The 24,348-nt window shown below is 45.4% G+C and overlaps 1 protein-coding gene across 1 annotated transcript in view; it reads left to right on the top strand.

Annotated features, from left to right (window-relative positions):
* Positions 1 to 5,235, top strand: part of TMEM11 (transmembrane protein 11) — a 58,333-nt gene extending 53,098 nt beyond the window's left edge. The window contains exon 2 of the mRNA XM_085628903.1: positions 4,374 to 5,235. Coding sequence (XP_085485029.1) covers positions 4,374 to 4,890 — 517 coding nt within the window. The 3' untranslated portion in view covers positions 4,891 to 5,235. The remainder of the gene's footprint in view (positions 1 to 4,373) is intronic.
* Positions 5,236 to 24,348: the final 19,113 nt, after the last annotated feature.

Raw genomic sequence — 24,348 nt, forward strand, 5'->3', positions numbered from 1 at the left:
TAGCTGAGATGCCTGGAAACGTAACAGCAGGGAAGCAATATGTGATAAACTACTGGTCCACTAAGGGACTGTGGGCATATATTATGTTGTGTACATTTGGCTACAGCTAGGGACGATTGTCATCATATAGTAGAACATTCTTGGAGTACGCTTTATTGGAGACTCAGTCTATAAGTTGATTGCTTCTGATGTGTGTTTGTATGAGCTTATTAGAGAGTATATTTAGTGTTTTTAAGTTTCATGTATTTTAAATGCGCCTAGCTGAATTCAGTGGTGAGCTACAGGATGAAAAGAGTGGAGTCGAGAAAGAGAAGGTTACGGATTTAAAAAAAAAACTGTCATGCTACAGAGCCTTTTGATAATTGTAATAAGTAGGGTTACTAAGGAAGTATTTGAACAAGTGAGCTTACTTTGTAAAAGTATCTGGAACAGTGACTGCCCCAGCCCACTCCCCCCCCAAAAAGAGTAGTGTGGTGTCCTAGCACTGGAAGCTTCGCTATTCAAACACTTGCTGCTGTTGTTGCTAGAGCAGCTTTTTCTTTTCTTTCAACAGACTAGTGTCAGCAGTGAACAGAAACGGCTAATAACATATGACAGAGGAGGAGCATTGGAAGCCTTGGTCCATAAGTAAGGCAGGGAAGTGTACACATTCAATTGCAACTCAATCAATTCCTTTGACCCTTTAAATACATTGGGATGATTTTAGAACATCTTGCTAAATAGGTTTAAGCATGTTTATTCCTAGAATTAGCACATTTTTTGTGATTTATTTGAATCCTCTTACTTTACTTATTTCTGTTTAATTTTTCTAACCAATGTCGTGTTTTCTGTAAACCCAAAACTGCATCATTTTTACTTTATTTTTTAGATACATATTTGACCTGGACTGTTGTTAAAAACAAATTTGACAGACTTGGTGTGGACCTTGTGAGTTCTTAACTTCATACTGTAATGTAGGTTTGCTTTGCATACTACCTACAGACGGACATACAAAACTCTAACATTGTAATCTGATAATTCTCTTCTCCTTTGAGGCAATACTTGGTTGAATGAACGTTGACCGCGTTTACACCGTCAGTGCCATGCAATAGGCCTCTCTACCAACCTTGCAATATTTGACCATTCTTCCTTACTCAGGTGTTCACGCTCTTGCTAAAGCCTACAGGATAGCTGGACAACCATGATACGGTCATGTCACAATTTTTTCATTTTGAGGTTGGGGCTCGGTTTGGGCCGCTTGAGATATTTATCTTCTTATATATTAGGCACAACTGTGTGCGTCCGGTCATTGCTATGGTGCTACATGCAAATATTTTCTATGCTATATCTGCATATTTATTTCTGTAATGTACCTTTATTTTGGTTTTAGAAATCTAACTATCCCTCTCGACATTTGTATATCCTGTCTCATGCAGGTCATACGTTCCCTATATTGTTCCTTTTATATTGCTGTTCCCTGCTAACGTGTGGCATACCACGAACTGCCAATTACGAATTGCTCTGTAATGCCAATCAGTTATGGGACCATTACTTGCTTTAAACACTTTTGTACTATTATCATATGTCAAACACAGTATCAAACCATCCTAATGCAGTATCACATACCGGTTAGATCTCTGTAAAGAAATCATCCGTAAATATCTAACAGACACTATACGCTTAACGATATCAGCTTTTAAAAATATCTTTAGTAAACACATGGTTGATTGTTGCATTAGGATTTCAACCTTCTTTCTGGAACCCTGTGGATGATTTTCGTGCTATATAAAACCAGAAATAAAATAATCATTTTGAAAGGTGATTTTCCACTTTCTTGCATATGGCTCATTTCCTCAATGACTTTTCTATACGTCGGTCATTTCATATTCCCATCACTAGTGTTGCAGAGAAATCCAAGTTTTAATACTGTATCATGTTTTTGTATATGTTTTATGCTTTTACGACAAATATGCCAAGTTACTTGAGAATGCTGTTTTGAGTTTACGCCTCACATAATATTTTTTAATTTACATTAAAATGTCCCCCTTTAGTTTTGTTACTCCACAAAAATGTTTGCCACATGGTGCAGAAACACCGGAGTATTTTCTGCATACTTCAAAAAGGAGTGGAGGTGGTCTGCCTCAACAGTGGCTTACATCTTTCCAAAGTTCCAAACAGTAACAAAAGGGTTCATGTCTCTGGCTACATGTGTATATTTAAAAAAAAATTAAAAGTGAAGTTTTCTTGTCCAACTGAAAATTGCTAAAGAAAAAGGCCTTTGTTTGCGACAGTAACAATCCTGGGCTCTGGCAGGGAAGATCACAAAATTTGTGAGGGCAGACTTTTTCAGCTTTCATAACACTGAGTTTGGCTCTTTAGAAATGTATTGTGACATTGGAGCAGAGTTGATTGACCATGAAATACACAGGCCTGCTTAACAAAAAGAAAGTCAATGATTTATGTTTTCGTGCGGTTGAAGATTTACCACTGTTTTCTATTCTCCATTGTTCCTAGTTGTACTTCTGGAAAGCTGCACCAGAGTTGTATTCCAGGAGTACCTGTGAGAATGTTGGGTGATTCTTCCCAGGAACTCCAATACCTGCTAGGCGTAGTTGTCTGTAGCAGAGAAAGTCCCCACAGGGTTTACTGGCGTACTAGTGGGAATGTCTGGTGACTTCCCAGGGGGTTCTTACTCCCCGCCTAGCGGAGATGTCTGCATGGGGGAATGGGCTTACCTACACAAACACACTTTTTTCTGTGGGGAAAACATTTCCTGTGGAGAAAGCAGTTCCCTTACTCCCCCCCCACCATTTCTGAGGGATGATCCATTCCACTTCCCATCCTGGAAGCAGAGTTACTCTGGCCGTCGGCTGGAGTGAATGTATATGTTCCAGGGTGGAAAGGTATCCGAGTAGTATTGGAATGCTCTGAAACGTGAATTTGAACAAACCATACCTTGAAAACGCCCATTTCCCACCCCTTGAGTAGGATTTAAAGTGCAGATTTCTTTACAACTGTAGTGGAGAAAACCAAACTTGTAAATGCATTATTGCCCTAAAGGAATCAGTTTGTAAATTCCTAGCAAGAGTAAAGAAGCATCTTCAGTGCAATAGCTAAAAACCTGGTGTGTATATAATTAATATTTAAGATGATTAGCTCTGTTTGTGCACTAATGCAAAGATCCCTAACAAGGTCCTCGCGTCCTGTTTTAAAACAAACTCATCCAGTATTCCTAGGCAAAACTCCGGTGGAACCTTCCAGTTGCTGCTGCTTCTTTTGTTTTTTGGGTTTTTTTCCATTTTTTTTTTGTTATACTTGATAAAGCTATTTCAACAGAGAATGTGCTCACTATAAGTGATCGTACACAACCATACCACTTGTGTATGACTTTCACATACACATTTGAGAAATCTGGATGTGACCTAATGGCCAGAGCTGCTGACTTTGGTTCTGGGAAACCAGGTTCGAAACCCGATGTTGACCCGGCATCCTTTGATTTTGGGCAAATCACTTGCTCTTCTGTGCTTATAATAAAATTAATCTCTTTATGTACTGTTATCTGTTGCTTATGTGAAGAGGTCCAAAGCCCTTGGGCCGTTTTCGAGACTTGTAAAACTGTGAAATATATATTGATTCTAAAATGCACCACTGGGATTTGTTTTAAAACAAATATGAATGATTCCTTACCCCATACTTAATTGAAAAAGGTTTTTTTCCAAATTTACTTAAGTCACTGGTATTAACACCAAGATTTCTCAGAAGCCTTTAGGATTTTAGTCAACCGATGCCACATGTTAGCATGCCACTCAGGAAAGTGCTCCAGCTCAAGACTCTGGTGCAGTTCACCAACTGGCTCTCTTATGAAATATCTTGGCCAGAGTGTGTCAAAGTTGTGACGTTTACAAACAGTTGCTGCTGTTACGTTAAACCCCTCCCCCAACCCGTATCCATTAAAGCGAGGTGGGTTGCAAACATTTGTTCTAGAAATTGGGTTGCGGTTCGAAAGAAAAATTGTGAAGCACTATGCTAGACAGTTTCAAATGTTGTGCTCTTCCATTTTGTTCAGTTGCATGCCTTCAAGAGTTATACTTGTTTACTTTTTTAACTGCTTTAAGATAAAGAGCTAAAACTTGTGCTGTTGAGCTACATTAAACGCCAGCATACACAGGTAGAGAGCAGTTCAAATTTATTTAAGAGGCCTCACTGAAAGGGGTTCCTCAACATTGTAAAGACAAGTGTGGGGATAAGACGATAGCAATTAGGAATAGGGCTAAAGAAGGGTTTAAAGAGCGTATGGAATGTCACTAATATTGAGTGGGTGATGCTTCATGACCTATGGTTCTGATTACAAGCTTCTTTCTCATCTAAATAAAGTGTCTTCTATCTTTCACTAGGGTTGCCCTGTCCTCCACGGAGTGCTACATTGTCCATGAGATCTACAATGGGGACAATGCACAGGACCAGTTTGAATACGAGTTGGAACAGGCCCTCGAAGCCCAGTACAAATATATAGTGATAGAGCCCACACGTATTGGCGATGAGACGGCCCGCTGGATCACTGTGGGAAACTGCTTGCACAAGACCGCTGTTCTGTCAGCTGCTGCCTGCCTCTTCATTCCACTGGCACTTCCATCTGATTACTCTCATTATGCCTCGCTGCCCGCTGGCATGCTGAGCGTTGCTTGCTCTGCTCTCTATGGCATCTCATGGCAGTTTGACCCGTGCTGCAAGTACCAAGTAGAGTATGACGCCTACAAACTTTCTCGGTTGCCCTTGCACACACTCACCTCCTCCACTCCTGTTGTGCTGGTGAGGAAGGATGACGTGCACAGAAAGAGACTGCATAACACGATAGCACTTGCCGCTCTGCTCTACTGCGCAAAGAAGATGTATGAACTTTATGCTGTATGATTTCTGCAGAAGAGTAAAGAGTTTATCAAAAGACCAGTGTGAACCAATGGTAACACTTTTTCCTGAAGGATTGAGAAGTTTGGTTAAAATATATTTGGTATTTTTAAAAGAAAATTCACGTTAGAGACACTGAGGTTTTTTTCAGTTCGTTAACACTTCAGTTGTGGATCTGCAGTGAGCTCAGTACTAAGCAGTGAACGTTTTACTCTGAAATGGATTGTTAGCAGGAAAAATGTTTTAGAAAAGGTATTTTTTTTGTTAAAACATTTAAATATGATATTCATTGTACCATACTGAACCAGCCAGAAGACATCATGAACATTAAAAAATGAAGTTAAAGACAAATGGATTCTGTGTTTTTCTTTTTTCTCTTCACCCATTTTAGGTCGACCTTACTAGACAGCATGTCGGTCTACTTGCTAAAGAGATATCCAGAAATCCGTAGAATCTCCTCCAAGCTTGCTTTCAAATGGGAAGCAAAAAGAATCTTCATGAATAAGTTCTTACCTTAACAAGAGGAACGATTGTCAGCTCTAATGGCTTCGGACACACTACAATATTGGTGGTCAATCTTGTATTTTACTATTGTAGTTGCTCCCCTTGTCACTATATTTCAGCGACCCGCCCTTCCTCGCCTAGCCCAGGTTTATAATTGTTCTTTTATTTGTGCACTATTTGATTCAATGCCAATGTCTATTCCCTTTTTGACTCCTCTACTGATCTGTTTCCCTCAAACTGTAAAGCGCTCTGATATCCTTCGGGATCAAGTTCGCGCTATATAAAACTTTATAAATAAATAAATATTGTGCTCTTACCAAGAGCATGGAGTGGTTTGCAGCTCTCCCATTGCTTAACATTGGTTGGCTTTACTGTCACATATTTGTCTGCTTCCTATTCTATGGCTTGCTTTATCCATTAATGTCTGTCCATCTCCTAGAGAATATTTTCCATTGTACATGTGTCCTTCCACTGCTCACTTTTTAGGAACTACTTTTTTTTCTTTTTCTTAAGCACTCTGAGTGTGTCTTGTAGCTGACTAACTAGTCTGTTTCTCTTCTGTGTTACTCTTGTCTGTGCTTTTCCCTACTCCACTCCATGATGCTCTCATGTGGTTGTCCTCCGTTGCTGCTTTCTCAATAGTGTGCTTCTCGCATTCTCACGCTCCATGTTGCTCTCTCGCCTCAGTTTGTTTTTCCCTGCCCCACCCACACACTGTTGCTTCACCCACTCGCACCTGTTAATTCCACCCTCTTGTTGCCTATGTTGCTTCCGCCCCTGTGTTGCATCTCCTTCATTAAAAAAAAAAAAAATGGAGAAAAAAAAGTTGCATGGTGTTTCTTTTTATTTACTGGCCCAACTCTGGATAGTAAGTTTACAAAACAAAACTGTCATTTTGCAGACCTGTTTGGTGCACAGACCTACAAAATAATGTGGGCTTCTTTTATTCTTTATTTGTGATGCACAACGTCCCTGAAGTCCGCTGGAAAAGCCAATAAGTCCAAAGGCGCAAGACTTATTATCTTTGCAATGCTTGTCATTTAGGTTGGCTAGCCATTTCTTGTGTGCTACAAAATGTAATTTATCATTCTGTCCACATTTGCCAAATATCCCGACTATTCTTTTTGATATTTCTGATACAACTGTAGTGAAATTTGAATGGGCTTTCCTGGAAATTTCAGAATGTGAATGGCATACTTTATCTTGATTTGTTTTTAAATCTTTTTCATCTTTACCCAAGTGCAATTGCACTTCCCATATGCATGTGCCCTGTGGCACACTCACTCTTTACCCTTTCGTGGTGCCTAGCAACCCTAATCAAATCAAATGTGCAGTTCAGAAAAAAGAATCCTAAAGTACCCTGCTTGGGCCTCAGGACTTGTCATTGGCCACGGAGCATCCTTCTCAGGATGCACTGGATCTCACTCGCCCAGGTGCCATGCTTAATCGAGCCGTGCTTCTCAGGTGGGCACCGCAATACTCCACAGTCCTCGCTATGGGCCTCTTTGCCAGAGACCTTTTAATCAGTCTATACGTCTGAAGACTTTCAGTTCTCAATGTGAGCCATACAGAATTCCCTGGGCCGGACTTGGGACAGACTCGAAGGAAAACTAAAATTATCGAAGGCTACCTATATTAGTTTTAATGTCAGTGGATGACCTTTTTAAGATTAAATACTAAAAATATAACCCTATGGGTAGTAATGATCCCCGGGTTAAATTGATGGTAGACGTGTTTTTTGCCTGTGTCCCTACCCAGGACCCGTGGTAATTCTTCAGGACCAATAAGAATGTAATACCTAATCTCCCTAAAGTGAGGCCCTCTAAATTGTGTTGATGGTGCTTACCCACAAAAATATTTGTGAGTGTCTTAATAAGGAGTAAATTAGACATATTTGCATTGAGTCAGTGTCCCATATTGGGGACCTGTTATTACAACTGCTTGTGGCCCGTCTCCCCACTAGAACAGGCGCCTTGGGGTTATGTGGAGAAGAAAGTTTTCCTTGTAAAAGCATTTGCCAGCATTGAAACTCTCACTATGTACCTACCGGCTACACGGTCCCAAAAGCCTGGGAATCTTATCCAGAATGCTTCATCGGAGAGCTTTGTTAAGCCGGTAATTATTTTGTGCGTATGGTGGTCTGATCAGCGTAGTGTATTCCTGATTATAAGAGGATTTGGTTAGCTGTGGAAATGTACACGATTCAACAGTTGATGGAAATGGCAATTTAGTATTATTTTTATGAGTTCGTATAGTACAAATCCTTCCAAAAAAAGACTGACAGTTAAATTGTGTGCACATCTTGATTCCATTGGAACCATTCTGCTTTGAAATCATGTCTTAAGTTGTGGCAATGCTGCATTGGCCTTTGGTTGCAGCACTAATTGATCATAAACCTACATTTGGCACATGAGGTCATTGTAAACGTTTAGTGAGTGATGTTTCCAGTAATTTCTTCACACCTATCTATTCTGTTAGGTCCTGTAAGCTTGCCATCTCTTTACATGAACTGTTTATGGTTGACTGGGCAGCCTATTTGTTGGAAGTTCTTCAGAATCCATCTGGAGCATTAAAAAAATCTTTGGTTTTTATAAAGACCTGGATTTTTCTGGTTCGGTGTTTTTCACATTTGAGTGTTGCTCCATTGACATTCCAAGAACGTAGTCTTTGCATTTAAGTTTGGTCCTGTGGTTTTAATTCCCATCAAGCTCAATATGCACTGTGGCTTTGAATTGAAGCGTCTCGTTAAAATTGGTCTCTTCAAAAGTTACTATTTTGTTTGAGGTTGAGCAAGATGGTGAAACTAAGCTGATGGGAGGAATTCTTTAAACATAAAAATAGAACTTCTGTGGTTAGATATCTCGTACTTGCATACATACACAGCATGCTAAGAATATGCTCCACAGTGAAACCACTGTTCTTTGAAACACTGGGCTCAAGAAAAGTTATGAAATATAGGTATGAAGTACCTGGAACCAATACATTCAATTCCTGATGCGGTTAAAGAGCACTTGTGCCCTTTTACAGGCCTGATAAATGTTCTGGTTACACAAACTGAATTCGAGGCCTACGTATTCTATTAAATGGCATCAAGAGTGAATGTATGAAATTCTTGAATGCAGCAAATCATAGGCATCCTGTTAGCATTAAATCTGGCAAAACCTATATCCTTCAGAAAACCAAAAAGGCTTAGCCAAAGGGATAAGTGTCCAATAGCAACTAACAATCTTTTTTTTTTAAATGTGTTTATTGACTGCATACAAGGAACAGTGAAATACACATCCAGGAGCCATCAACCCTATGCCCACCCTTTTGTCTCATCTCGCAATCGATTATATCGGCTGTCCCACATCCCGGAGGCCGGGCATCACCGTGCTAAACTGAGTAACCACCTAATGCCTCCCGAGTGTCCCTCCAGCCCATCTCCGGCATGCGGGGCAGACCCCCTGTCTGCGGTCAGGCTTTAACGCGCTCCTTTCACCAAAGCTTAGGGGACAGTCACTCTTTTTTATGGCTATAGAGCTCCAAACACCCTCCCTCCCCTCACGCTTCCCCCCAACTCCCCTAACCCACCCTCCCCAACCAAACCCCTGAGGTCCTAAGTCAGTCGCAGTATCGCTCGCATCCCGCACTCAGCCGCCACTCATCTTCAACTAGCGTCACCCGCCCGAACCCTTCCTACGGGAGCTCCCTCTTCTGCAACCTCCGTGTCAGGGCTCCCATCTGGGCTTCCTGCTGCAGCCCCCCGCCCGCTCAGGTAGTCCTCATACAGTTCCCAGAAGTTTTTAGGCCTGCTACGCGGCGGCAGCAACTCGCTGAACCTCTCCGCTTGGGTGCAGCAGTACAGCACATCGCGTTTCCACTGCTCCACCGTGGGCACAGGTCCACGCATCCAGCTCATCGCCACTCGCCGTTTCGCCACTAGCATCCCCATATCAACCAGGCGTCTGGCCGCCCTTGGTACACCTCTTGAATGCCCCAATAGTGCCACTGCCGGGTCCGGAGCTAGCTCCACCCCCGTCACCCCCACTATCTGGTGGCAGACCGCCACCCAATATTTATGTATGTCCGGGCATTGCCACGCCAGGTGTAGGAAGTCAGCCGTCGGGTGCCTGCAACGTTCGCATACAGAGTCTTCACGCAGCCCGTATCTATGCAAGCGCTCCGGCGTGTAGTAGTACCTGTTGAGGAATTTGAAATGTACCAGCCGGTGTCTGCCATGCAGAGAGATGCGTCTAATCCCCGTGCAGCAGTATGCCCACATTGCATCGTCAATGGTAATCCCTAAGTCCCTCTGCCAGTCCAGTCTGCATTTTGCGAACTCGTGCACCCTATGAGATTGCGCCATTCTGTACAGCTTAGAGATCAACCCGCGGGGGCTGTCATTCTTAATTATATATGTCAGTTCCTGAACCTCTGCCGGCTCCTCCATATCACTCCCTAACAACTGTCTCCAGGCCTGCCTGACTCTATAATACTGAAAACGCTGCAATTGCGTGCTCTCCGCGCCCGAGGCTGCCACCGCCGCCCACGTCTTGACTTTGCCGTCAGCAAACATGTCCCCCATGGTGTGTACTCCCATCTCCGTAAGCGCTCTCCGCACTCCCTCCTCTTTGCAAGGGGCCAGCCACACCGCCCAGGCAGTGGGCATTGCCGGTGAATACAGCTGCGCCCCAGAGTCGCGCTGTAGTATACAGTTCCAGGCATGCCTAGTGGAGTTCAAGGAATCTAGAAATCCCGTGCGGCGGTCCGGGTGCTCAAAAATTACCGCTGGGAGCGGCAACGGCGCCGCAAACAATGTTTCCAGTCTGAGATACGGGACAGCTTCGCCCCCGTGTATCCAACTATGCGCCTGAGCTCCCTGTGCCACCCGGTAGTACAGCTCCATGTCGGGTGCCCCAAGGCCACCCATCTGGTAAGGTAGCGTCAGTACCTTCCAGCTGGTCCGCGCCTGCTTGCCAGCCCACGCCAGCCGTAGCAACGACGCCTGTAGCCGCGCGAAGAAAGCACGCGAGAGTACCATGGGGATGTTCATAAAAAGAAACAGGAACCGAGGGAGCACCACCATCTTCATAATGGATATGCGACCCAATAACGAAAGGGGCAGCTTGATCCAGGTCTCCACGTCTTCTTCCAATTTACTTATGGCCCGTCCGTAATTCTCAGAGAGCACCACCTCGGAGTCCCTATGGAGCTGGATCCCCAGGTACCGAACCGGCTCCTCAGACCAATGCAACGGGTACTCCATAGCAAAGGGGGTCGTGACTGGCGTCAGCGGGAACACGATCGATTTATCCCAGTTCACCGTCAGCCCGGAGAGCGCCCCAAAGTGGACTACCTCCCTCAACACTGGAGCTAGGTTATTTTCCGGTTCCCTGACATATAGCAGGGTGTCGTCTGCATACGTGGATATCATTATCTTGTAAGTAGGGAAATTTATGCCTCGAAGACTGTGGTATTCCCGCATAGCGCACGCCAGCGGTTCTGCCACCAGGGCATACAACAACGGCGACAGGGGGCACCCCTGCCGCGTTCCTCTCGTAATTGTCATCGGGTCCGTGACTCGGTCGCCCAAACGTATGCGCGCCGTGGGGCCATTATATAGTGTTCCTATCATTTGCAGGAAGATCGGACCGAGCCCCATGCGCGTCAGGACCTGCCGCATGAATGGCCACTCGACAGAGTCAAATGCCTTCTCCATGTCGAGAAACACAGCGAGCGCTCGCGCCTCTGGGCGAACGTGTTGCATGACGCCAAACACCGTCCGCAAATTATACGTGAGGTTCCTGCCCGGCATGAATCCCGCTTGCTCTGGGGCGACTAGCTCAGGAGCGAGAAGGGCCAGCCGCGTGGCAAGGATCTTGGCGAATAATTTCGTATCCACGTTGAGCAGCGACAGCGGTCGATAGGAGCTGCACTCCTCGGGCGGTTTGCCTGGCTTCGGTATAGCGACTAAGAGTGCTTCGCGCATGGACGGTGGCATAAGCCCCCTCGTGCACATGTCGTCAAACAGCGTCGACATGTGTGGTAAGAGCTGGTCTATGAAAGCTCGGTAGAACGCGACGGTGAGGCCATCAGCTCCAGGGGCACTCTGCGCCTTCATGCCCGCCAGGGCCTCTAGAATTTCATCCCTCTCGATAGGTAGTGAGAGAAACTCCCTGTGTTCGTTCGGTAGGAACGGCAACTTTATATGGTCCAGATAGTCCCCTATGTCGTCCTCCATGCCGGTTTGTTTAGAAGCATAGAGTCCAGCGTAGTACGACCGAAATCGCTCCACCACGTCCTCCTCCTCTGTGAGCAGGGAGCCATCCGCTGCCTTGACCTGCGTGACGGCGGTCCTGCGCCTGCGAGCCTTGAGCAGGTTAGCTAACACCGACCCCGGTCTGTCCCCCTCACCATACACCCTGGCCGTAGCGTACTTCCCCAGGTGTAACACCTCTGCATCAGCCGTTTCGTGATATTCTGCCAGTAGAGCCTTAATCTCCTCAGTAGTGTCATCTCCGCCCGCCTCTAGCAGTTTTGTCTCCAACGCCGCCAGATTACACTCCTGCGTCGCAAGGCGGCGCCGGATACTCCGGAGTACCCCCGAGTGTTTAGCCATCGCCACTCCGCGGATGTGGACCTTGAAGGTCTCCCAGACAGTCTGGAAATCCTCCACGGAGCCCAAATTAGTGGTAAAGAATTGTTCGATCGCAGCCAGTAGCTCCTCCTTGAACAGAGGATCCAGCAGCGAGTAAGGGGGAAATCGCCAAAGGAACGGCGGGGGGGCCTTTCTGGGCGTCGCCAGGGAGAGCAGTATCGGCGAGTGATCAGAAAGCGTTCGTGGGAGTACCGCGCACTCGCGAATTTGCGAAGTGAGGGGCGCAGATAGTAACCAGTAGTCTATCCGCGTATGCAGGTTATGGTACGCCGAGTAATGCGTGTAGCCTCCCTTTGCCGGGTTACGAGTGCGCCACAAGTCCACCAGGTCCAAACATAGCATACCCCGAGTGATCGCCCTCGCTGCAGCAGGTGGCGCTCGGCTCGGGCCTCCTGATCTATCCAGCTCCGGGTCGAGCACTACATTAAAGTCGCCTCCCCATAGTACCTGCCGCGCGCCGGTATCCCCCACCGCTCCCGCCAGCGCTGTGAAAAACTCAGGGCAGTCATAATTCGGCCCATAACAATTAACCAGTAGTAAATCCATGCCCTTTCCCTGAAAGCGCGTGAGTGCATACCTGCCCGCGTTGTCTGTGGCAATGCACTGCAATCTGTGTTCCACCCGCGCGCTGACCCATGTAAGCACCCCTCTAGAGTGTGTAGTGAACCCCGCTGCATGTGCCTCCCTCAGGTCCCTGGTGCGCAGGATAGGGCTGTTAGTGGGAAGATGCGTCTCCTGCAGGAGTGCAATATCTATCTCATGCCTCTTAAGGTAGTGCAGCACTTTACGGGCTTTTCGGTAATCATTCAGTCCCCGTACATTCCAAGAGAGGATTCTTAGTGCATCGCGCTTCTCAGGCATGGCCGCTTCGGTGTTCGCCATAGCTTCCTCTTGGGCGCAAATCCCTCAATTGAGCGCGCCTCCAAGCGCAGGAGCATACTAGTATTGCTAAACTCACACCCCAACCTAGTGACCTCAAACCCCCGAAACTCAGACCCCCCCTTCCCCCCCGCCCACAGCAGACCCTCCCCAACTCGGCCTTGCAGATTCCCAAACTTGGGCACCCCATACCTCCCGCCTCCCCACCCTCAACTATCGAACTCTCAACGCAGTGGAACGCACACGCGGGCGGAGGTCGCTCTGCGCTCACACGTTAGTGTGGAAGCACCCAGCACCCAACAGCCGCCGCCCGGACCAGCGAGCCACTACGGTGTCTCTCGACCCCTCCCAGCACTTTGATACAACTTCTTAACCGCGTTCTCAAGTGGTAGGCCCCAGCAGCATACTCTATAATCCTATAAAGAAGTTAAGCAACAGGGGGATAAGGCACTGTCCACGGGCCTCCCTGTTGCGACTAGTCCGGTGGGGAGTGCATCTCACATTGTACAGTACCCCATCACCATATCGTCCAGCCGCTCCCCACCCGTGTCCCTCAACTCCTACCTCCCTGCAGCCACTCATGTCCCGACAAAATACCAACTAGCGGAGTCCTGTCCTCTTGGTCAGTCCTGTGCGTCCAGGGCGCCATCTCTCTCGTCCCCTCGCGGTGACGTCGCCGGGCTCCGACGCTGCTCCTTCGCCCAGTCCTTCAGCGCCTTTTGAAGTGCTTTAGGGTCCTGGAATATGTGTGACTTGCCCTGTCGGTTGACTCGTAGCTTAGCCGGGTACAGCATGGCATAGTCCACTCCGAGCTCCCGAAGCTGTTTTTTGGCTGGGGCAAACTGTCGTCTGGCCTCCTGCACCCGGGCCGTGAAGTCCGGGTAGAGCGAGATGGGCGACCCTTCGTAGAACAGTGTCTTCTTTTCCCGGGCCACTCTCAGCGCCGCATCCCGGTCTCTATAGTTCAGAAGTTTAGCTATGACCGGTCGGGGCGGTGCTCCTGGCGGGGGCCTTGGGCCCAGGGACCTGTGCGCTCTCTCTACCACGAACATCCCGGAGAACACTTCCTTCCCCAGCAGCGCAACCAACAATGTCTCCACAAAGGTCTCCATGCGGCCTGTGGCGGTGGATTCCGGCAGGCCAGTGATGCGCAAGTTACAGCGCCGAGAACGGGCCTCTAAGTCCTCTGTCTTGTCCTGCAGCATCTGCATTTGGCGCTCGAGCTTCTTGTGGTCGCTGTCTAGTGCGGTCTGCGCGCCCTCCACCTCTGATATGCGGCTGTCAGCCTGGTCTAGGCGCTCCGCATGCCTGTCCAGGCGCTCTCCCATGCGGTCCATTCGGTAGGAGAGCGCGTCGATTTTGGCGCCTAGGGCAGTAATGCCGCTCTGCAGCCCCTTCTCCATGGACAACAAGAGGCCCCTCAAGTCCCGGTCGTCTTCCGCGGGGTCAGGCCCGCCTCCCGTAGCACCCTCCATGGGTGTTTGCGGCTGGGGGCGCCGCTGCTCGAACTTTAATTTTGACTGCGTTTTATCAGCCTTGCCCATCTTGTGCCCCCACTCCGCTAAGCGCGCCGCTGTTCGGCCTGGCAAGTCCCCCGTCCCCGCCCAGCCGTGGCACAGTCGCAGGCAGCCCACCTCAGGCGTCTCGGGGGTTCAAGTAGCTCCTTCCGTCCTCACCCGGCGCACCAATCACCTAACGTCCGCTCCAGGTGTCCAGCAGGCCGTCCGCCCCGTCCCGGCCGCAAGGCTGCCAAGTTCGTGGCGTCCGCGCTCAGCACAGCCTCGGAGGCGTCTCGCCCGTGGTGGCTCCCGACCCGTTGCCTCCTCCGCACCGTCGCTGCAGGGCTCACCAGCGCCCAGGAGCGCCCCAAACGCGCCTCGCCACCAGTCTCTCTGTCTTAGGGCGTGATGGGGGTATCACCGATCCTCCGCGCTGCGGGTGCCGTGGGATGCAACCCGGGCCTCTCCGCGTGCCGATCGCACTCCCAGCAGATCGGCGCCTCACTCTCAGTGCCGTCCGTTGCCTCTGGGTGCACCGGCGGACCCCGCCTCGAATCGCCGCTGTCCTCCGCCACGCGTCTCAGGCCCGCTGGCCACACGCCTCCTGACGTCGTCGGCTGTCTCCTCCACCCGAGGTCGGGGATCCGCGGCCTAGGACGCCGCTCGTGTCGCCGGCTCCAGGGGTCGCCCGATCGGGCCAGAGATCGCGGCGTTCAACTGTCCGGCACCCCGGTACGTTCCGCTGTGGCCGACCGTGCTCTGGGGTTCATCGGGGTCAGGATTATTGATGGATATTGATCGTGACTCGCCGGAGCTCCGAGCTCAAGCGGCCATCTTCTTTGCGAGCCAAGCTCCGCCCCAACTAACAATCTTTAACAGCTTTAAGTTGTATAGGTACAGAGCCAGAAACACAATTAATTAATTTGCATGTCACACCGTATTGAGGGAAAGACTTCCAGTAGGTATAGTAGCTTATGGATGCATAGTGTTATTCTTCTTGCTAGACATCAGTTCAGCCATACTAATCTGGAAATAGAACATCCTAATCTTCCTGCATGACATTAACATGATATTACTTTATTTTGCATTTCACAATGTTTGAGCGGAAATACATCTCTAAGCTTATACTAAGTGTATTCATCCTTGGTTGGGGGGCGGGGGTTGCTGCATAGATTAGAATATTGCACTATGACTACTGGTGCATATACAGTGACATCGCCCGACATATTTTTCTTCTTCATGTAGGTGTTGAAAGGGATCCGTATCTTTATAGATTTAATCATTTTATCATGAACTATTACTGTAACTTCCTCCAAAGTGTAAATCAAACACATTTTAGTTTACTATAGGCTCAGGGGAGAGGGTGAATAAGGTCTGTTTGTAGTCAGAACTTGGCAAAAGGAAAGATTTGTAGACAGAACTGTGTGTGCAATATGTTTACCCAATGCCAACCCTAGTGAATCGGCATGATCAACCCCTGTGCATTTCCACCACATATGGACCATTGCTTCCCTTCTTGACACAACCCCGCCAACAATGGTCAAGAGTTTCAAACATGGGATGTGACCTAACAGCCATATAGTACCACCTCATCAATAACATCTGTGAATGTTCCTTGTACTGTGTGTGTATCGAGCCTTTCCCAGCCCTAATCCAAATGATATCCAATGTACTTAAAGGAATCTCCCTATTCAGTGCCATCTCCCATATTTAGGTCTGGGTTTTGAAAGAGTTGTCATACCTATTGCTAGAGCTATACATAGTGGGCTTTTGGTCACATCCTTTCAACTAACCTTTTTCAGCCATTGGCTTGAGACAGTCTCAATGACTTGTTGGCTCAGCTAAGTGGAGTATTCGTCACCTAATGCTATTGGATGCATAAGTGTACCCTTCCGCCTTCACTTGAGTGCATATGAATGCATGATGGATTTTACAACTATCAACTGTTCTGTCCGCTTGTGATGGCATCCTGTGTGTCTCAATCTAATGTGCTATCGCCTTCAGCCATTAGCACATTAAACTCAGACCTATTGCTTTGCCAGTGCTCGTTATGTGTGTGCTTGGTGTGGAGTAAGTTCTCTTAGCATTTTGTAAATGTTAGTCATTTCGTTTGCTACAGTCGACTCAAAGCAGAGAAGAGGTGTTTCAAATCAAAAAGTCTTTAGCTTTCCCCATATATGTAAATCTTTAGATAATAACATCTAAACTATGTGGAACGTCAGTTATACAGTTCAATCCCCTTGACGGAGGTAGATCCCTACATATTTAATGGACATTAGCAGAATGTGTGAAGTTCGCTTCCCCTCGGGTACCCAAATTGCTCATTCCTGTTGAATTATTATGGTTAATTCTGAACCCTGAAACTGCAGAGACACGTTCAAGTTTCCTGTACAGAACGGTGCAGGAAATTTCCGGCCGTATAACAGTATACAAGACCTCACCAGCAAAATGAACTATTTTATTCTGTACAGTTTTAGTGTTTAACTCGTAATACTTTGGATTGTTTTGAATCGTGCCTGAAAGCAGCTGTGTAAACTGGGCAAATATCAAGAGAGAGCATCCCTTTTTAGAACCTCTGTTCAAAGTAAGATTAGCCAACAATTCATCCTTGATCTTTATTTTTGCCTTGGGGTTTTTTTTAAATTGACTGATTCATAGGTCTGCATGTTACCCAACAGACCTGTCCGATAAAGTAACTTTTTTAAGTACCTTCACTCAGCCCTATCAAAAGACTTTTTGGTGTCTAGTGGGAGAAAGATTTATTTTAGTGTGATCTGTAAAATGGTTGTATGACGTTACAATGCCTGCTTTTACCCCGCATGCTGTTAAACCGCAAGTTTTTACAACAAATTGCTGTCTGGGGTGCGCTGGAGTTTGGTATAGTATAATTTACTATTCCAACGCCAGTCTGTGCAACAGTAGGGAAGGTGTTGGAGTTAAATCCAACACCTTATATCCATTACAGTGTTGTAAAGCATGCGTTGTAACAGTTGTTTCCCATGCAAAATCAGTGAGGTGCACTACTAGGCGAATATTGACCCAGGTTTGTCTGTTCTTGTCTGACCCCGTTTGATAGTCCAAATATGTCATTCTGTCCATCTATTGATCTTGGTTGTAACTTTGCTTGGTTAAGTTATTTACAACTTGTGATGTCCGTGTTTGTTGTCACGTTATAAGAGTGATCATGGTCTTTTAGTGGTTTATTCATATCTTGCCATAAGGCATGAATCTCCTTCTGGAATTCTTGCATCAGTCATTGCGTAGCTCCTCTAGTAGGGAGTGCATGAAGTTTTGACCATGTTAGTTGAGTGTCCTTCAGTCAGCAGAAGGAGGGTCATTGTCCATTCCATTTTTATCTGAGTTTTGATATGCCAAAAGCTATCTGGGGCCCTTCTGAGGTTTGTTTATTAGAAGCCGTAAGTGATGGTTGCTGTCTATAACAAAAACAATGGTCCCTTCCAGAAGTGATAATCAATTAAACATAAACATACAATGAAAACTGTTTGTCCTCTGCAAATGGAGAATTAGATCATTTATTCAACCAAACAATAGTTCAAAACCATAAAAACAAAGATAAGTGGGCAAAAACATGAAAATCACAAGATTTGCAGACCTCCGGCATTATACGTTTGAGTGACTGAAAAGTAAATGCACAATCAGTGAGTCACAATTGCAAAGTATCTTTGCTCATAAACAATATAGATTAAACAAATTAAGTCCAGGCACTAAAGTCGACAACGTTTCGATCCTAACTAAGGTCGGGGGATCATGATCAGGACACAAGAAATTATGCCTGAGAAGTTGCCTAGATCAATATCTGGACGCAATTGTGATTGTCTGCACTGGAAAGTGTCCTCATGTGACAGGATTACTATCTGCCAACCACTGTTTGCGGTCACCGTGGTCTGGGTCCCGGGTGAGTGTGAATGGTATTAATACCCAAGGCGGTGCGAGCCTGATCAGGATCTTGGAAAATATCCCGATAGGAGCAAGGGCGATGCGTTGTTGATTGTGCTGTGGTGGCCGGTTTTGTGGCTGTGGTGGCTGGTTTTGTGGCCATGGTGGCTGGTTTTGTGGCCATGGGGACTGGTTTTGTGGCCGTGGGGGCTAGTTTTGCAGCAGTTAATATCTGCCCCCTGTAACAAAAACTGGAGCGGTGCTTCTTACTAGCACCCCCTCGCTCCCAGAGCTGGTCGAGCTGCTGCAAACTCGGGTGACGTTATGGGACCAGCCTCAAGCTTGCATTGGCCTCACCAACCCGGGCTAAGAAGCCCATATCTCATTAGTGCTTGTGTATAATTGTGGGACTACTCGACTTTCCGGGACCGACACACCGCTCCACCTCAGAAAATCAGCCCAGATAGCATCCACCCTGCCTGGAGTGCTGCCTAGATCCAGTCTGCAGGTCCGATGGGAAGCATTTACCCAATCCTCTGGGGAGGGAGGTAATGGATCTAACCAGCGTTTACAGATCTCCCTTATAGCAAGAAGCACAAGATAAAGCAGCAGGCACTGCAAGGTGTACCCAAGAGGCCAAGTGATGCAGTAGCTTCACCCATCAGGACCAACATGGGGCTCAGCTTGATTCCAACTCCCAGAGTTTCCTCAATGGTACATCTCACAATATCCCAGTACCCGCTGATTGAAGGACAGGTGGCAAACCTGTTCGTTTGCTTCGTGGTGGCCGCATTTTCTGCATCTTGTAATCTGGTTCTGTACAAATCTTGCAATCCTTTCGGGGGGGGGTCAGAAATATTCTATTACATGTGAAATAATGGTTTATTTTTAAATTAGCCGGCTTAACCGTAGAGTACAGCAATTTTAAGGATGCTTGACACGGATGTAATAGCTCCGACCCTGGGATCATCTCCTCCCAAACCACATATACGTGGCCTCCAGGTTTCTATTGTCAGTGTCCAAGAGCTTCCAATACCATATGGAAACCTCTTTGTTGATGGGCCGCACATCTTGCACGAGTGACTCAACTTCCCTGGCACTGCTACTCTCCTGATTGGCACTTGCATACAAAGAGGAGTGCTGCAAGTATTTAAATCTTGATAGGAAGCACCCAGTCCTAGCCCTAAGAGCTTCCCAAAGTAATAGTCCCTGCACTGTAAACCACCTCCCTCCCCCCAGCCTTCTTCAGCTCAACCCATCCAACAAACTCTGACACCTGGGGAGACCCAACTGGTGTGAAACCTGAAGAGTAGCTAATACCCTGAAACTTCCTGACTCTGTACCACAGATTGAGTGCAGCCTGTAAAACTTTCAGTTGAACTTTTTTTTTTTTTTTCTTTTTTTTTTAACTCCGGGCCATAATTTATAGAGGAAACTTGTGCGTCACTGCTCTGTGATCATTTATGCCAAGATCTCACGACAGGTTGAGGTTTTTTTCAGTTCGTTAACACTTCAGTTGTGGATCTGCAGTGAGCTCAGTACTAAGCAGTGAACGTTTTACTCTGAAATGGATTGTTAGCAGGAAAAATGTTTTAGAAAAGGTATTTTTTTTGTTAAAACATTTAAATATGATATTCATTGTACCATACTGAACCAGCCAGAAGACATCATGAACATTAAAAAATGAAGTTAAAGACAAATGGATTCTGTGTTTTTCTTTTTTCTCTTCACCCATTTTAGGTCGACCTTACCAGACAGCATGTCGGTCTACTTGCTAAAGAGATATCCAGAAATCCGTAGAATCTCCTCCAAGCTTGCTTTCAAATGGGAAGCAAAAAGAATCTTCATGAATAAGTTCTTACCTTAACAAGAGGAACGATTGTCAGCTCTAATGGCTTCGGACACACTACAATATTGGTGGTCAATCTTGTATTTTACTATTGTAGTTGCTCCCCTTGTCACTATATTTCAGCGACCCGCCCTTCCTCGCCTAGCCCAGGTTTATAATTGTTCTTTTATTTGTGCACTATTTGATTCAATGCCAATGTCTATTCCCTTTTTGACTCATCTACTGATCTGTTTCCCTCAAACTGTAAAGCGCTCTGATATCCTTCGGGATCAAGTTCGCGCTATATAAAACTTTATAAATAAATAAATAATTCCAGCCCACTGATATAGCTACATAAAAAACATTTGTCCAGAGATTTTTATTTTTGATTTGTGTTTTTGGATCATTAGAGATGTAATTTAGCTTAGGTAGACATTGCTGATCCGGGCCAAATGTTTCTGGATGACATTTTTAAAAATGGTGGGTGTGTTTCAGTGATGTAATATTTCAGGATACCATGAGACCTAAACCTTTTATTTGGGTGCCAAAACATAGGTTTGGGGGTCAAGTAGTCTTGTAGAGACAGAAAATAGCTCCTCAGAGAAACGCTTTCCCCATTTTCCAAAATGGCGGCTATTTTAGAGCAAGAGGAGACATATATAGAAATAAAACAAATAATGTATACACTAAACAATGTTTATGATCTAAATATGAAAAAAATGTTCATCTCTCCTGACAAATTTTCATAGTTCACTTTCGACAATCGCTTGTGGTACATTTGCAGAATGTTGAGCATTTGAGAAGAGCATATCAACAGCGACATCTTTGTAGCACATGTTTTGCAAATACTTGTAAGTTCTGTGTAGAGTCTTTAGAAATGTTCTAGGTTTTAGCACCCCATCAATATCATCCCATTCAAATTCACACAGATCTTTCTCTACATATGCGTGATACAAAACATTTAGCGATCTTCTGATCAAGAGAATGCTCTTTTAATATGTCCACATACAGAATATGATGTCGGTGGAAGCTCAGTGGGACTGATCTCTTGAACTCACTGTACCAAAGATCGGCAAATGTGTGACAGTCCACTCTTAATCCACACACGCACAAGGTATTTTTCTACATCTTTAAAGTCACATTCTTCTTCTGTCTCAGCAAATCCTTTTAGAAACTTCACAGGTTTAGCAGTTAGAGCTACAAGCTTTATTCCAATTTTGCTCATAGTCTTAGCACCCGTAAAAATATATGCCTTGATAAGAACACTGGGCATCTCTGGGTCAAGTTTCATGTACAGAATATGAAGCGGGATTAAGTGTCTTGTCTCGCCTGTTCCATAGCCTATCCATAACTGACAATCCTTGACTTATGAACACTGCAGCAAATCTAAGTAGCACAATAATATCTGTGTTATCTGACAGTACAATGTCTCAATTGAGACCATTTCGAACAGCCCACTATGTGGCACAACACGAAGGTCAACTTCCTCCAGTTTGCTATTAGGTTCTTGAACAACATGGCCCGTACCTTTTGAATATATCTCTGCAGGCACAAACTCCTTATTGACAATCATTCCACTTGCAATAACAGGAAATTCAGCGTTCACTGAAGCAAAAGCAATGTTTTGGCAAGTTAACATCTCCAAGTTCTTCTTGTTTGATTTTGATGACCAGAATTTATCAAGTTGCACAGGTATATGTGTAGAATTGTTGATGCAGGCAAGGTCAATTGTTCCACTGGTCTGATTCTCTCACATTCTTCGGCAAATAGTTCAAGATAACTGTCAAAGACGATGTGCAGTTCTTGCATGGTGCACACTGACATTGATATCTACTGAATTGTCTGAAAGACCTCTGAAGTTTTGCATAGCTGAAATCTTGACCATTCACAATTGTGCCATATAGTCCACAACAACAGCAGTTTTCAATGAGGACAACTTTTCGAATTGAAATTCTTCAGGTGAAAGATTTTTTTTCGAGCTCTTGTATGAGTTTATGCTTCACTGGTTTGGTTGCAGCATCTCCATCAAATAATGCGTTTGTTGGAAGATCGTGCAACAGAATGTCCTTGATAAATTCACCCCTTTCTTTTGCTACATTCTCTGCTTGCTAAAGTCGTTTTTTTTTTTAGTGGCTGGTTGGACGAACCGGTTTTGTAGTGGCTGGTTGGACGAAACTCTTACTAAGGCAATTAAAGTGTGGAAGTTCAGCTTTAGTGATTGTCAAAGAACATTTTCTCTTTCAATAGAAATCTCTCTTGCTTCAGTTCTGTGCATAGTTTCAATCCATGTTCTTGGACATCTAGTTGATGTCTTTATATTGTTATGCACATATTGTTTGGTCACGAAGTTGTCAAGTCGCACAGGCATTTCAAAGCGGCTTCCTTGCTGCTGCATGAAATGAAGAAGGCTGTCAACATGTTTATTAAAAAGTTCACCTCTCTTTCCCACAAGTTCGTGGCGAGCAACAGTTTCATGATCGTCCATCAATTTTGAATTTGTCATCTCTGAAAACAATGCAAATAGAAAGGACTTCATAGTAAACTAGCTGTTATTGAGCAACCTATTCACTTTTACTTGTATGACCAACAATTCCCTTGGCGCTTTTCTGTGATCTCTGGAGCGTCTGCTCCAGTTTCATATCTGGAGCCACAGCATTGAACCTTCCCTCTGTCTTTCACCACAAAATGTCTTTGGATTAATTTTCTGTAAAGATATGTTTTTTTTCCACCTCTATCTTCACTCTTTCCAAATACCAGGACCCATATCTCAGGTAAATTATGCAATCAAATTTGCGAAACACAGTAATCAGGGACTCCTCAGTCTTCAAATCTAGCTCCCAATCACCTTGTACCAGCATGTAGTGGGTTTTTCACTAGTTATCATGTGTAAAACATTTCCCCAGTACTTTCAAAGTTGTGATTTTTCTTCACATTCTTTGGCAAACTCTACAAACTTGGTTTTCTGATTTTGAACAGAGTGTATTGAACATTGCCTGGCTTTGCATTATGTCTTTTGAATGAAGTGTACCATGTGCCTTGTTCACTTCTGAGATAAGATATGCAAAACATAATTTGTTATTCTTGTTCCAGAAAGCATTCCAACGCAATGTGTCTATAACCTCGGATATGATGGACATACCTTGTAACAAACTAACGTAATGAGTTCCGCTCAATTCTGACTCGACAGTTTTGCTTCCAAAGATTTCATCTTCAATAAGTGCATTGTCTATGCCACATTCACTGAGCACTTCCTGCACACAGCAACACAACTTTTGTCATGTGGAAAACGCCCATCATTGGATAAAGATAATCAAATTCTACTGGATTGCTGATAAAAGTGTCAGCTACAATTCGGAAAACGCTTAAAATTGGCAGGATAGGCTGGTCTTCAAGCTGAGCAGCAACATTTTGATTTGTTTTTTTTAGAGCAGTGCATACTGTTGAGTATTTTGTGACAGGATATGGTATTACTGGTAAAAATCCAACCTTCTTCAGTGGGACAGTATTCTGGGAGATCAGAGCATAAATTCCAGCCCACGGAGGAACCGACTTTTCTTCATCCTTCAGTCCACACAGAATAAGCGATATAATAAATTCAGTTAAATCAGTTTTGCGAATCGCAGCATCAGATAGAAGATGCGTCCTCAGCCACTTTGAAACTTTCTGGTAGGCTGGGATGTTTTGATGGCTTGTAGTGATTTTGCGCACTTTGGCAAGGCAGTAGGGTTATAAGTTTGTAGTTTTGTTTATGCCTACAGCTGACCCAACTTGTTTTCCAGCAGCTACTTCATTGGTGCAGTCTTGAAAAAAGCACCATGGCAATATCGTGTGCTGGATGTTTAAGACAAAGAGCTGTCTTTAAAATAAAAATTATTAAGAGCGGCAATTGAAAATTCTTTCCTGGTAGTGACCTGAAAGTGGTGTGCTGTCAGGTTCACAATATTTTACAGCATGAGCTACTAACAAGTTCCTGCTCCGTACTGTGTCATAACTTGTTGATACACCAATCCTGTTCATTGAAGTGATTAGCGCTCTACTTTTGAACTGGTCATAGATTGCGCGAGCCGTCATCATGTGTAGCAGGGTTTTCTTTTTGCTGTGATGTAATTCATAAAGCGTGATTTGGAAAAGACAGTACATTTGCATAGCATAGGCCTGTAATTTCAACTGATTGTCTTCCACTTCTTCGCTTGTATCTTCAAAGCCATCATCAATGT

This window comes from Triturus cristatus, chromosome 10 (genome assembly GCF_964204655.1).
Source record: "Triturus cristatus chromosome 10, aTriCri1.1, whole genome shotgun sequence".
In the NCBI taxonomy this organism is placed as follows: Eukaryota; Metazoa; Chordata; class Amphibia; order Caudata; family Salamandridae; genus Triturus; species Triturus cristatus.